The sequence below is a fragment of the Ornithodoros turicata genome, chromosome 2 (genome assembly GCF_037126465.1).
Source record: "Ornithodoros turicata isolate Travis chromosome 2, ASM3712646v1, whole genome shotgun sequence".
NCBI classification, from domain to species: domain Eukaryota; kingdom Metazoa; phylum Arthropoda; class Arachnida; order Ixodida; family Argasidae; genus Ornithodoros; species Ornithodoros turicata.
The window spans coordinates 42,550,649-42,565,711 of NC_088202.1; the positions used below are offsets into that span (position 1 = coordinate 42,550,649).

At 43.5% G+C, this 15,063-nt stretch overlaps 1 protein-coding gene across 1 annotated transcript; it reads left to right on the forward strand.

Moving 5' to 3' along the window:
• Positions 1–10,726: 10,726 nt before the first annotated feature.
• On the forward strand, positions 10,727–11,617 carry LOC135383396 (uncharacterized). The gene is made up of 3 exons (XM_064612870.1): positions 10,727–10,938; positions 11,177–11,385; positions 11,439–11,617. The coding sequence occupies exons 1-3, from the start codon at positions 10,892–10,894 to the stop codon at positions 11,615–11,617; spliced, it is 435 nt and encodes a 144-aa protein (XP_064468940.1). The 5' UTR covers positions 10,727–10,891.
• Positions 11,618–15,063: the final 3,446 nt, after the last annotated feature.

Sequence of the window (15,063 nt, forward strand, 5' to 3'; positions counted from 1 at the left end):
CCGAGTCGACAGTATACATGAGACAATACAACGTACAAGACAACATATGTAGGCGATATAGATAGGCGATGCTTTCGTATTACTGCTGTCTGGTATGCAAATGTAACGTATAGAAGTAACTCGTTAGTTCCAAGTAACGAGAACGCGTTCCTTTTATTTGTGAGTAACGGGTAACGTATTTAGTTACTATTTTTTCGAAGGAACGAGTAACGTATTTAGTTCCTTTTTTTGGGTAACGTGTACAGCTCTGCTCAGAGGTTACCTGGTAGCTTCTGAAATAGAGGATAAAATATTGCGATTTTTTACCCTTTACTAAAGGGTACGGAGTTAAGAGTGTATCAGTGAGTTAAGTGTAGAAATGAACGAGCAGCACTATACATGCACACTCAAATCATTAGTAAGGTTTTCTGCCCTACAAACGACCAGTGGACTCAGCCATGAGAAAGTATGGGGGATATCCCTGAATACGTAACCTCGTTTCTGAACTTTGTCACTCTACGGGGTCACAAGTTTTGTTGAACATCCCTCTGCATTCCAATAATGGACGAAGAACTGGTTGCCCCAACAGCATGTAAAGTACAGCCGACGCCATCTATAATTTTATAAATAATATATATAAAGTTATTAAATTCTTGGGCAGGGGTCGAACGCCGCACAGCAGTGATTTATCCAGACCCCAAACGAAGAAACATAGAAACAAACACAAAACAAACAAAAGCAAAGAAACACGAAACAAAAACAAAGAAAATACGGAGAACACAACACACACCTGAAGAAGAGCATTCGCTCATAACGTCATCCTTTATCCTTTCCTCCCCACTTTAGTACACCAGTCTTTCTATTTTCTGTATTATCCCATCCTCCAGTCTTCGATGAAAGAACCGGACACGAATCTGAAATGGAGAGGAAGATGGTGTTCACTTTTATGAAATGACAGGAAGACTTAATTTTTTGGTCTCTCTACAGTTTTCAGTAGAAAGGAAGACTTGGCCTAAAAGTTTCACCGTGCATTTGCTTCATGATGATCTCTTAAAGGGGCACTCAAGAACAAAATATATAAATAAATACATAAGTATAAATAAATAGATATTCTTGTCGAATAAAAGACGCCGCTGCCTTGACAGGAACGGGATGTTCCGTCATCCGTGACCTGTGAGCGAAAGGAACCGCATCGTAGGCATTCCTGCTCCTGCAATGCGGAGAGGCTTCGGATTGGTCTCCTCAAACGACCTACGGCGATGATTGGACGAATTGTTTGCGGCGGACCAATGAGAGGGCGCTTCGCACTGTCGGCCTTCATGAGAATGAGAGGGAAAGCGTGCTTCGCGTTTTTTTCTATTGATCCTAAATCACAAACGACGCAACGGATGTCTCCCGTTCCTCTGTGTTGATGTCAAGGTAACGGCACCTTCATTCCGCGAAGAGATTTTTGTTTATTTTTTTTGCAATTTACCGTCAATATTGCTCGTGTGTTCTCAAAACGTTTACTTGTCTGAAATACAGCTGATACTTTCTATAAAGAGATCACGCTAAGACCGCATTAGGTGCCTGCCATATCGCTGCAGAAGCTTAGGAAAAGAGATTTACGTAGCATACGCTATTTCTTCGCGTCAGACTTCATTCGTTCTTTTTCCCACTTTATTCATCAACTGATGACGACATGGCTGACGTATATGATGTCACAAATTGACCTACAAGTGGAAGTGCGGGAGTTAGTGAGTAAAAAAAAGGAAAACACGGAGAAATTGCCGGCTACTCCATACCACGTGAACAACACTGAGCACATGAACGTACATAGACACTTGGAGTGCACACACTCAGGTACGAAGAGTCACAGAGTCACGGCAGTCACACACGCACAAAAAAAAGGAAAAAGAAATTAGAAGAAGTCAAAGAAAGAAACACGGAGAACATGTTTAATGCATATTCCCATATATGAAAGAAACAAGGAAACAGCAGAAACAGAGGCACAAAAGTCAAAACTTGTCGTCATCACCAATTTCACGCAGGAACGAGACCAAACTGGCTTTGATGCGGGGGTCGCGTACCCAAAACCGTAGGTAAGCAATAAAGGCGACTGTCTAGCACCGCGAGCGAGCGCTGAAGTTTAGAAGATGATGCCACGAATTGTCCTACAAGTGGAAGTGCAGCCTCAATTATTTGAACGTCTTCAACCCCTTCACGTTCTTGCTATAGTGGAAAGTACGCGGTCTTGCATCAAACAAGCTAAGGATTACACTAAGGCACCATAGGAGCCGGATGGTACATGACTATGCTAAACTCAGCGACGAGGTACACAGACGAACATGGGACAGGTAAACGTCGAACATTCACCCGTCTCCTGTTTGTCTGCGTACCTCGTCGTATTTGTTGTTGTTGTTATAACATGCGACTGCGTGATGCAGGCGGGTTGTCGATAATTTACATTCTCATTAATTGAAGTGATAGTGGTGACGATTCCTGCTTGCTGGTTTATTGGGGTATACGAATGCGTTCAATAACCGCATAACCCCATAGCGCGGGCTCCGTGATTTCGGTCTTTTTCTGAATATTTGCCCATTACCTGTCCTGACCTCGAATTTGTGGAATTGCCACACGTAGGTTGTAACTTTTCATTTATTGGTGGCTCGCCTGGTTGCTAATTCGGCCTTTCGATAGTTCGGTTTTCCGACTTTTCGGTCTTTTGATTTTCTTCCTTCTGTGTGGTACACTTTCCAACCGAGTCACTGAAGCTGAAAATTTTTAATTTACTGACAATGAAATTCGAACGTGACCGAGGCCGGCCAACAAGACGAAACTTTCTCTAGCTGAAGCAACATTTCATACTCAGCAAGGAAACAGTTTGGCTGCAGTTTTCAATGACGGATCCACCAGTCATGAATGTTCATCGTCTGCGTTTGTTATCCCAACGGACGATGTGTCGCATGGACAGAGTCTCTCACATCGCACATCATCAACTTCGGCTGAGCTACTCTGCTATCCTGTTGTTTCAGCGTAAGACATCGTGTGACGATTCGCGGACCTGAGTCGTTTACTCAGATAAAAAGGCTGCTCTTCAATGTATAATCAACATGGGGATACGTGGACAGCTCGCAAGTTCAGCGTCTATGCGATCACGGTCATCATATATACCTGCAGTGGGTCCAGGGATGGGCATAAATACACTTTTCGGGTATTTAAATATAAATACAAAATACTACATGTTTTCATGTATTTAAATACTGCCTATAAATACTTTACGATGAAAGTAGTTAAATACAAAATATAAATACATTAAGACAGTATTTAAATACTGTAACTACTTCTGTAAATACTTTGAGCCGTCCAGGCACATAATTATTTTAAATTATATAATAAATGGAGCCGCCTATGGATGCATCTCTGCTGCACACAATGCCCACATATTCCTTTATTTTTCCGTTATGCAGTGTGATGATTTCAGCATCTTGCGTGGACCGACTTTCCATTAAACGTAAACATCTCCTTGAGTCTCACTAGCAGCGAGGGGGGTATTAGACAGGGCGGTAACGGGACAAGAACCCACGACGACTCAAAACCAGCTAATGAACTCGTTATCGCTTCTTCCGCTTTCTCTATGTTGAATAAAGTGTTCATTTGCTGGTTTTAAGTCGTCGTTGTCTGTTCTTGTCCCGTCTGTCCAGTCACCCCCGCTGTAACGGGGGTGGCAATGCCCTCATTCGCACATTGTGCTGTTTTATAGAAGGAGGGAAATCCCCGAACGCACGGTATGAGTGACCTGTAGCCTCTAACCAAGATACCCTCCATCACTGGAGGCTAACAATGTGGAACTCAAGAGAAGCCCACAAATACGGGAAGATCAGATATGTGTATTTAAGTGTATTTTAAATATAAATATGCCTAAAATGGTATTTAAATATAAATATAAATACATTTTTCTTGCCTGTATTTAAATACGTATTTTAAATACATGTATTTATATTTTAAATACTATTTTAAATACAATGTATTTAAATACTGCCCATCCCTGAGTGGGTCCCGTGTCACTGCTGTTTGAGCGAAAACGAAGAGGCCGACAGAGCAGCAACGGCTTCCCAACAGTCTCGGACGGCTGTACCAATAGTGTTATCAAGAGGAGGCAGGAGATCACTTTTGATTGAGGTTATCCAGCCACTAGCTCGCCAGCAGTGGAGTCGGGACATCACTGACAGGCCTCTCATGTATTTGGTGGATCCAACTACCACGATACCACCACGCTACCAAATACCACGCTATTTTACGTCCCCCCTGCACAGGCTTCGTCTCAACGTAGCCTTCGCTCCGCAATTCAAGTACCGGATCGGATACTGTAACAGCAGCCTATGCTCCAAATGTGGCGTCCTAGCGTACATAGAGCAAGTCGTTACAGAATGTGAGCCCTGACAGACGGGCGGCAACTCTGTGCTCAGCTGAATACTGCTAGCCGACAGACGTTCAACCTGGCTGCAATTCTTGGCCCATGTCAGAGCCATGTGAAACACCGTCCATGTCTTCTGATGTTCTTGGAGTTCCTCGTTTCTACACTTTTGCTCCGGACTCTGTAGAGTGTACTCCTCTGCATCTCAATGACCATTGGTGCTTCTTTCATGTGTGTGTGCTTTTTTTTAATTATTATTCCTTTCTTTTTGTGGCGTAGAGCGGCTCAGCCAGTGGAGGAGAGCTCATGTACTTGCACATAACTATAACTTCATTCTCATATCTCACATCTAATGTTTCGCGTGTAATGGGGCAGTGTACTGCTCTGTAGTGGCGACTCACCCCATCAGGTCATAGTCACGATTTATTTGTTGTTGTTGTTTATGATATATATTTTATTTTATTTATTCATATTATTCATATATGTTTTTATATATTTGTTGCTTTGTATATATATATATGATCTCAGTTGTCTCGCGACGTAAACACCCAATTATTTATTTATTTATTTATTGTTTTATATATATATATTTATGTCGAATACGCCATCATGGTATCTTATTCATATTGCATAGGTGTTCAGTTTGGTGTTCCAAATTCAGTGTTCAAGGGGCTTGGTGGAAGAGAACAAGAGCAGCATTTGAGCCATAAGCTCAAGCAGCGTATATGCTGCAAATATGCGTTTCGTTGTTCTCTTTACCCACCAAGAAATAGGAATAGGGAATTGGCATATGCATAGTCATCTTTAACCTAAGAACGGCATCTCGGGTGCTAAAGGAGGTATTTATATATAGCACTTCAAAACCTATGTTTATACTGTTAGTTAAATATGGGGAGAAAAAGATGCACTGACAATGCCGTTCTTAGACTCAACATGCCTGTAGTACTACATTGCAGTATCCTATAGTATCAGACATTATTCTATAATATATAGCATAGTAGAAAATATATAGCAATATATATCATATAGTAATAATATAGCATATAGTATTATATATCATTATTATGGTAGTATTAGTAGTATGGTAGTATCAGTAGTATTATGCAGTAATACTTGACATTAGTCTATCGTGATGCTAGTGCTAGCGTTAGAAGACTCCCATCCACTAGGTGGATACGCTGACGCACTGTGATCTACAGTTAGCTGCGGGATAAGATCCTCGGAGAGGTCGTTATCTCTACAACAGTAGTCCAATATGGCTAGTAGCACTAGAGCGATAGCGCAAGTACACCATACTACGAGGTATACGACGTTAGTTTCGTATATAGCACAGATGATAATGAACGTAGCTAGCGTTAAGCATACGATCCGGTAAACACGGCCTAGGAAGCTATCCATTGCTAAAGAGCAAAGTACAATCAAGCACAAGTATCAACTACGAGCGAGAGAGCAAGAGAGCTGACAAGCACAGTAAGCTGACAAGACAGCAAGGCAAGACAGTTGCAAAGCAACGCTTCTTTGGCAATCCCGTTTTCCATTTCGTGTCGTCACCTTCATTGTCCATGGTGATTCAGTAGTTGGCTGCTTCGACGCACGGAGGCATTGTTATCGCTTCACCCAGTGCTGTATATTAATAATCGCTTCACCAGGACGGTGGTGCCCCTATCGGTTCATATCTGCTTTTCGAGTATGAAGATAGAATTGCGTCTGACAAAATGCGATTCTGCTATAGAGTGCTACATTATCATTATTAGTACATATAAGTGGTACACGACAACGCCTTTACACGGGATTTGAAGCTGCAGACGAATCGTGGAAATCAAACCTTGCGTATCAAGATAAACATCGCCACGCAAATTGGGCTTCCGTACACCAGGATGGTGTAAACAGGTGTCAACATGGCGGAGTCCGGGGTGTTGCCTGCAGGTACCGTCATAAGGACGCCACCGTACGTCGAAATAGCCAACTACCGAATCAACATAGACGACAACGGTTATGACACAAAATCAGTGTTGCCAACTCTAGGAAAATTTCCCTAGATCTACGGAATTTGAAGTTTGCCAGAAAAAAAAAAGAAAGGAATTCCTATGAGATCTAGTATGCGTAAGAGCAAAAATATAAATTACTGAAGCTGTTCTTTAATTTTAGGAGCTTGTATCAATTAAAGGAAGGATTCAGTGTTATATATTTTTGTTGTTACTTTTGCAAAGTGGATCTTGACTCAACCTACTACGTTCTTCTAGATCTAGGTACGCTGTAAGAAAAACAGTGGCACATTGAAACACCGAAAAAAAAAGGGGGTGGGGGTGGGGGTACTGATGTACCGAAGAGGGGAGCAATGAGTGTCGTTTCGAGAGTGTCGTAGGCTCTTCTTCAGACTAGAGGAACGGAAGGATTTTAGGATTTTAGTACCGCATTAGGCCCTCGTTCATATGCGTTTCGGCTCGTTAATTCGTGAGAGCACTTAATTTGTCTCGAAATAAGGTTTTCAAAACGAAGTGGAACAACAATCGAAGCTCCGTTACTTTTTTATATTTTTTTTTTTTTTTTTGCTATGGAAACACTGGGGGCTGGCTTGTTAATAGAGCAAACATTTGTTCTGAACCGTTTCGCGAGCCAGTAGCAAGCAGTTTAGTAAGGCTAACTTCTATACGCCTCGTAACAAACAAACAACCGCGTTAGATTTATTTCGGTCCTGTTCCGGTTCGGTTCAGCAGTAGAAAAATAAGGAAGATGGTATGGGTTCAATGCAGTTCAGTTTCGGTTCAGGTTCAACTCTGGTTTCGGTCCTTAGTTGCTCGTCGTGCTTCCTGCTATTGCCCGGTCTGTTTGTTTCTCATTTCTTAGCTCTGAAGAATGTGCACGTTTCAAGAAAACAGAAACCTTCAAACAAAGCTTTGCCTCGAACAAACACTGTTGATTTTTCATTGATATTAGCCAATTATAACGTATTCGTGCGTTCTGGGCTACAGCACTGCTAGTCACGAATATGTTCAAGTCATTCTGCCTTTAGCTGAGAATCGTGGAGTCCGTAGTACATGAACGAACTGATGTTCTGAGGCTGGAACAACATAGAAGGGACAAATACATACGTAGTACACGTGGTATGTTTCACGTGCTGCTCTTTCTCAGTAACAGAGACTACGACGGACATTTATGGCGTGCATAATACTTTATTCGTGTTCTACGGACAAACTCAAATTTTTCAGTCACATCGCACGAACAGGGCAATGTGCGAAAATGTTTTACATAAAATTGTCTCACTTAACATAACAATCAGTACGATATGTGCTGAAATTATAATTTTATTATTATGACGACTTTTACTAGTTCGTGGCTTTGGTTCTTGTTTAGGGCTTTACTTGAACGCAGTTTGATGACAAAATGTTATATTATTTGGCTGTTTATGCGTATTTGTGTAAATTGTACCTGTGCAACACAGTCCAAGGTATGAGCTGTTGGTGAGCATAAATAATGATTACGGATAACTATACTAGTGGTGGCTAGTACCGTGTTCTGAAGTCAACAGCCCCAGTGTTCTTTATGTTATACACGACACCAAAATCTACGTCTCCAACATGGACGTCTTGGACCAGGCCTTATGACGAAGCCAGGCGGGCGTCTTGGCGGATACCACAGTCTCCTGTAGGTTGACTCATCGTGACCCAGTCCGATCACGTGGTCTTCGGCAGTGTCTTCTCTGCGAGGACTTAGCGACAAGGGTGGAGGTCTTGGCACTGCTGTCACGGGCACAACAGCTGCATCGACATCCTTTCTGTCGATGCCATTTTCTTGGGGTACGGTCTTTGCGGAGGCTATGCCTGAGAAATAAAACAGCAAATTCAGATTTTGACAGAACCACTGACCACGATATGAACTGGTGCGAGACTCAAAACATGTAGGACTGTGGTTTCTCATGTGTTCTCCACGGTAGCTGTTCGGGAAGCGTCAGCATTCATTCCCTGAGGAGGATGCACGAAGGCCACATGCAGCCGTCCAACAAGCAGACAGCCTTGTAAGTACAGTGGTGGATGCGGGGAGGGGGGGATGGAGGATTTCCCTCCAAAACGCCAGTTTATACCTTCTTCTTCTTCTTCTTAAGGGTTAAGTGAGGTCAGCCAAAGTCAATGGCTTGCTTGGATTTTCCTTTCTTCCCTCGCCCGCTACGCGCTGCGACAAAGAAACCGCCGCTCCGAAACCGAGGGTCTACATTCGCCCCTGTGTATAAGTATATGTACAGAAGCAAACTGAGACTGACATACATGTGTGACTGAGCACTCCGCCTCTACAAACAAGGGAAATCGGGTGTTGAATATAGCAGAGGCGACGCCATTGTCTTGGTCAGCGCGATAGGAATTTCATGTATGTCTCAGGTTCACAGGAGACAGCTATACTTTCTACGTGACTTTCCAGCGCTACCAGATCAAACGTTGGCCGGATAAAGCCTGTTAACAAATCAGAATAAAGCTCTTGTGGTGACAGTTGGTAACAGAAACGAAGATGTCACTGTTTTTACACCGGTTCACCATGTTCCAAAGGGTGCATGTGAAACCCACGCTTGAAACCGCTGTCGGAGAAAGCCGCTGCGTCATGAGACTGGACTCTATCTGATTCAGATCGTCTTTCTTGATATTTAAGCTCAGTGCTATTAATATCCGCTAAGCTATTAATGTCCGTGAAAGACATCCTCCTGGAACCTAACCAATAGAGCTGTCTCTTTGTAACCTACTCTTCTGTTCAAGAAATGAGTACCTGCTTGATGGTCGTGATTTTCGAAAATAGAATATAGCGACAACGCATATACGACTATGGACTGCGGTTTTGTATGGTTATTGGTTGATTCCCCTAGAGATCGGGACTGCAATAATTCGTTAGGCTACTTTCAGTTTTGGGTTGCAAAAGCGTGAATCAATTCTTGATGGGTACGACTTGGAAAAGGGCACATGGCCTCTATTATCTTAACGAATTAACGCTATAACAGTTGAGAGGCCATTAACCAGTGCGAATTCGCAGTATCAACTTCAACGATGTCAACTGGAACAACGTTAACGGAACCAGAGCTGTACACGTTACCCAAAAAAAAGGAACTAAATACGTTACTCGTTCCTTCGAAAAAATAGTAACTAAATACGTTACATTTGCATACCAGACAGCAGAAATACGAAAGCATCGACTATCTATATCGCCTACATATGTTGTCTTGTACGTTGCATTGTCTCATGCATACTGTCGACTCGGAATTGCATCAAATAAGCCCAAGGCTAAATGTACACCATACGGAGAACAGAGTTGGAGGCGATGATACGTAAGAGGGATTTTCAGGAGAAAAAAAACGGAGTTCATTCACAAGGAGGCCTTCACATGATCATTGACATGAGTTCCCGAGTACGGGACAGAGAGACAAAGCACTAGACGCCCTGAGCTCAGTGAATACTTGAAAGAAGGAACACATTGAGTGTGCTGAAACACTGTGGACACTATAGAGCAATGAGAAGGGCGTTGCTCTCTGGTATCCTTTTCTCTTCGCTGGGGATTTTTCCGCATGCTTGAGACTCGTGGAATACCGCCATGAGCGCGGGAAAAGCCACAACTGGCCGCCGTGGTTGGTGACAGTGAGCAAAAAGGAAAAGAAAAGGAACGAGTAACTTGCAGTAACGCGTTACCAATTTTTGTAACTAAGTACGTTCCTAGTTATATTTTTTAGCAAGTAACTAAGTCGTTACTTAGTTACAAAAACAGTAACGCGTTACCGAGTAACGCGTTCCTTGTAACGCGTTTCATATAGCTCTGCTCCGCGGGTACAAGCGGCGGAGTCCCTTTCCCTTGCTCCTCTCTCACACGTTTGCTCTAAGAAAGAAAAAAAGGGGTAGAATCTCCTACCCAAGCTGGTAGAACGACAGTTTCTACTCTGCAGTTATACCCAAAAGATAAAATTGGTTTGAGTAGAAATGTGGTTGCGATACAGCTCTACCGAGACTGACACAAAATTCTACCGTTCTTTCTTAGAGTGTACCTATACGCTTTCAGCGCTAGAAAAGATGTGCAGGCTAAATTAAGCTAACGTAGAATGGCAGCCTCGACATCGACAGGCCGTCCTTCATTTAACACCCCAGTCAGCGGTACTTCGCTGGCCTGCTGGGTCTGTTAGAAAATTAGCTCATGAGTAAAAATACCTAGCTATCATAATTCGTATGCTATGTCATTTGCGACAATTTTAATAATTTTTGCTAGCGAATTATACGTGTGTATAGTTAGCTGACACAGTTCTCTCTATTGCGTATCTCTGTCACTACTAAATAGAAAAGTCAATGTTTTGTTCAGACGTTCAATCTACTGCCACTGAAAAGATGGGCATAATAAGCAGTACGCTATGTCTCCCAGGTTGACGTGCTCGTACTCCGCAAGTTCGAGCAGTACCTGCAACCGGAACATGAGTACCGTCGTGTCGTTGAAGCGTTCGAGGGCTGCGCATCCAGACTGCTGTGTCTAGTGGATGCTCTTCCGGCAGTCAGGACCATGGATGACCTCGAGAACTGCTTGAGAACGCTGAGAACACCACGAAAGTACGCCGGACACTTGTTTTGCATAAATTCGCTCTGGTCAACCACATGTGATATCCAGATGAGGAGGAAGTGGTGGGACATTTTGAAGCGCTAAATATGTTTCTCTCTTTTTCTTTTTTTCATTTACTTTAGGCGCGTCATTAAGAAAAGCAACGCACCCAGCTGTGTTCAGTTCGAATTTCGCTTAGCGACCAAATCCCTACTTCGTTATCTTGTACCGTATTCAATATCGATGTAGGCTCCCTTTGCGAGCGGCATGGGCAGCTCGACCGTACAGCAAAGAATGTTCGCCAGAGCCAGTACTACTGGAAGGTGACTGGGCGGCTCTGGAACACCTCTTGGCGGCCGCTGAGGACGAGCGAGTGAGGGACCTCAAGGGCATATTGCGGCGAGATGGCATTGTCGCTGCAGTAGCCAACGCTTCACGCATTAACAGCACACATCCAGGTGGGTTACATCTTGCGTAGACGGATAACACTGACACGATGATAACTGTGCAGATCTGCTGGAGTTCATGTCACGGAGTGAATCGCAACTCCTGGAACTGCGCGGAGCAGCTCTGCTGAACTTGAGACAAGGGGCAACACTTGTGCTCACTGCTTCGGTATCAACCCATGCCAAACTCACACGATGGCTTAAGCGCAGGTACGGGCTGGAACTGTGTCTTCCATGTCAGTAACGTTCGTCCATGCAGATTCACAGATTGCGTGACAAACACAGCTGCTGTGTCCCTTCACACGATGCCCTTCAGGACCTTGTGCAACGTGTAAACCAATGAAGGGCCCTCAGCACTGCTACATACCGGCAAAATTTACACCAACACGCAATGGATTTGTATTTTATGTGGTAATATATATTTTATTGCCTGTCTTTTTGTTTGTTTTATAGACGCGGTGGTTACGCCGAACAAGTAGAAAGCCTCCTTGCCCTTTGAACACTTGGAGCATTCTTGGAAAGGCACTATAAGGCGCTATTTCGGTGAGCTGGAGCACCGAACTAGGTTCAGCGATACAGCTCCTATGCTTTGGCTACGTCGAAAGCAAAGTCTTAGCTACGTCGTAGCTGGAAAACGTACCCTTCATTGTTAAACACATGATGAACATGTTAGTGCAATTTTGCGGCATGAAAAATAATACCTTAGTTGTTTTCAACTTCTAATTAAGAGAAAGATTAAATGAAATTAAAGAATACCGAAGGTAACCGCAGGTTATACCGGAGGGAATTAAATGTAATTAAGGTTAATTAACGTCAATTAAAGGAGAATTGAGAGTAGGTAAGGCAAGTAAACGTAATTAAATGTAATTCAAGGAATTCAAGATTACGTAATGTAACCTGCGGTTACCTAAGGTAATTAAAGGGTAATTGAAAGTAATTGAGACTAATTAAAGGTTAATTCAATGGACATACATATAGTAATTGAAAGTGTCAAACCAGAAATGGAGCATTGACTCGAGGTGGACAACCGGAAGTCAGGTTAGACCGGAAGTGGAGAACCTGAAGTCGAGTTTGACCGGAAATGCATACCGGAATTCAAGTATAGACGGGATGTGGACTAGAGCCCTGCACTGGCCGACTTTTCCGGCCCTTCATATTTTTATGCGGCCCGGCCCGGTGACTCTGTGAGTACCCAGTCTAGTATTTCCAACCGTGACGTACGCGTTTCTGGCACTTATCAAACAAATTTATACGTAAATTTATAAGAAGAGAAGACAAGGCCACTAACATACAAGTACTGGCGGTTTAACACTGTAACAGCACGAGACATAATTAAATCCAGAACGCACGTGGGCATGGGCGTTATCGTTACACTGTCAAGTTTTTGCGGAGGTAGAGGATGCTGTCGACAAACTCCTTCTCCCAGACCCTACCCCTCTCACCAAGCTTTGCCAACGTGATTGTGAAATACGCGAGGAGCAATGTGAAGTGGCTTTGAGAATGTTCTAGAGGGTCGAATCATACGCATAATACAGTGTCCCCTGCTTGTCTTTGCAAATATATGCACAGGAATGAGATGAATATATTTGTCCATGACGGGACAATTTTCAGTGATCAAAAGGAGGTCACGTAAGGTTCCATAACGCTTACGAAATGGGCAGCAATGGGAATGGCGGAACGAAACTTGTGGATGGCGCACTGTACTCCATGGTAGCTGCCAGAAAGTCGAAGCGAACTTATGAGACACTGGATTGCAGGTATGTTGGCATCTTTTTTCATTCCTACACATCATTTCACATTACACTGTACGTGGATACATGGGCATGGTGTCTCGCGATGCTGATGCATTTGCATGGGGAAGTGTGCCTGATTCTCGATTTTTTTTTCTTTTTGATCTCGTAATCGGCATGTCGGCACCGCTCGCGTTGTGACTTACATGTGACTAACCAAGTGCTGTGTCCCTACTAGCGCTTTCTACAAACGACAAAACCAAACATGTGGGAAGGTATAGCGGTCTGTTTTTGATTACTCATATATTGTGGGGATACCAGGGCTGAAGAGCCATATGGCGAGGTTTGGGAAGAACAATGAGGGCAGCGAACTACCCGTTTAATGGCGAAAGCGGCTTTCGGTTTCAGACCCTCCGCGACCTGCAGATACCCTGCCACACGTCCGCCGTTTGCCGAAGGCCCTCGGGCCCCTCCCCGGCGATCGCAAAACGCCCCCCCCCCCCTGGATCCGCCATTGGATTCTACACGTTATGTGATATGACTTCGCACTTCACCCCACTCGCCCTTACAAGTGCAAGTACTCAGCAATACAAGTTTTCAGTATTTGCCTAGCAGCTATAGATTAGAAGAATTGCAGTGGAGAGCACTTAGCCCCAATCGCTGACACTCAAGTACACGTCTATGTGGTTTGGCATGGACGAATGTGGAACAAATGCGCACGTGTTTACATCGCCGGTGCCGACAAAAAGGGTGGTATTTACGGTTTGAGAGGGTTTCAAGAATAGAAGCCCGAGTACCGCAGGCTAAATCATATCGGTTATTCTCTGCCCTTATTGCTCATGGGATACTAATGATTATTAGAGCAGTTTTCGAGTTTCGCCTAAGAGCGCCTTAGCCCAGTTGAAGAACAACAAATAATAAGTTGTTCCCCACAAGAAGGCGATCAAACAAAATTCTAAGGCGGTGTGAGCCTAGAAAGCGGAGGATATTGGGTAACATTCGTCGAACCACGATGCTACCCGGATACTATAGTCATGTTCAAGCTAGGACATGTTTCTTTTTCTGAGTATATTTAACCTTCAGAGACAAAATAGTGGTTGAAACATTGTGCATACAGTGTTTATTTTCTTTTTTACGGATCTTCTATTAAAAATGCTATGAGAGCACACAGTAAATCATTTTACACCATTATTTGCTCAAACAAGGTGTATTCTTATAAAACCACCCTTTTCTATTCCACAAAGAGTGCAAAAAGTGCATTACTAAAGGTGTAATATCGACATACACCACGTCTTATCCAATGTGGATCATTAAGGGTGTAAAGTGGGGTGTTGAAACAGGTGTTTTCCGTCGAATGCACCTTTTTTACACCCATTCGAATTGGGAGTATGGTGTTAAAAATGGTGTTTTATTTCGTGAGAGAAAAATTATGCTGGTTTCACAGCTCCGCTCAGCAAGTAATCACATTATAGATGATAACCTGAGTTAAAAACACAGTATTTGACAGGGAGGGATGTTAGAAATTTAGCTTATACCTTTGACTCGTTGCAAGCGTGGGTGTTAATTGAAAAACACATTCCCGCCACCGTTACAAACGTTTCCCGCCCCGCCACATGTAACGAACGTGCCCCAACAAACGCCACGCCCGACACGCCAATATAGGCTACTGAGGGTGCCCCAGGTCTCTTTATGCCTCTGCACTCACGTTGGTCCCACAGTGTTAACAAGCTAACGAGGCGTGCCTGCGACGCATAGGTGGGGAAGTTACTTTTATTTTGTAGTGCACTACCGTTACTCACTACTTTTTCGAAAAGTAACGCGTTACGTTATTCGTTACTGTTGCGGTAGTAGGTAACGCGTTACTAACGCCGTTACTTCTGATAAGTAATGCCGTTACTTTTGCATTACTTCACCAGTTGTCCTTATAATATGTAGCATTTTTGGTTGAGTCACATAAGTG

Bases quoted from the DNA above. Each gene is read 5' to 3' on its own strand.
- LOC135383396 (XM_064612870.1), top strand. From the start codon at position 10,892: ATGGATGACCTCGAGAACTGCTTGAGAACGCTGAGAACACCACGAAA. The intron at 10,939-11,176 runs GTACGCCGGACA...ATATCGATGTAG, and splicing joins ACGCTGAGAACACCACGAAA to GCTCCCTTTGCGAGCGGCAT. The intron at 11,386-11,438 runs GTGGGTTACATC...ATAACTGTGCAG, and splicing joins CATTAACAGCACACATCCAG to ATCTGCTGGAGTTCATGTCA.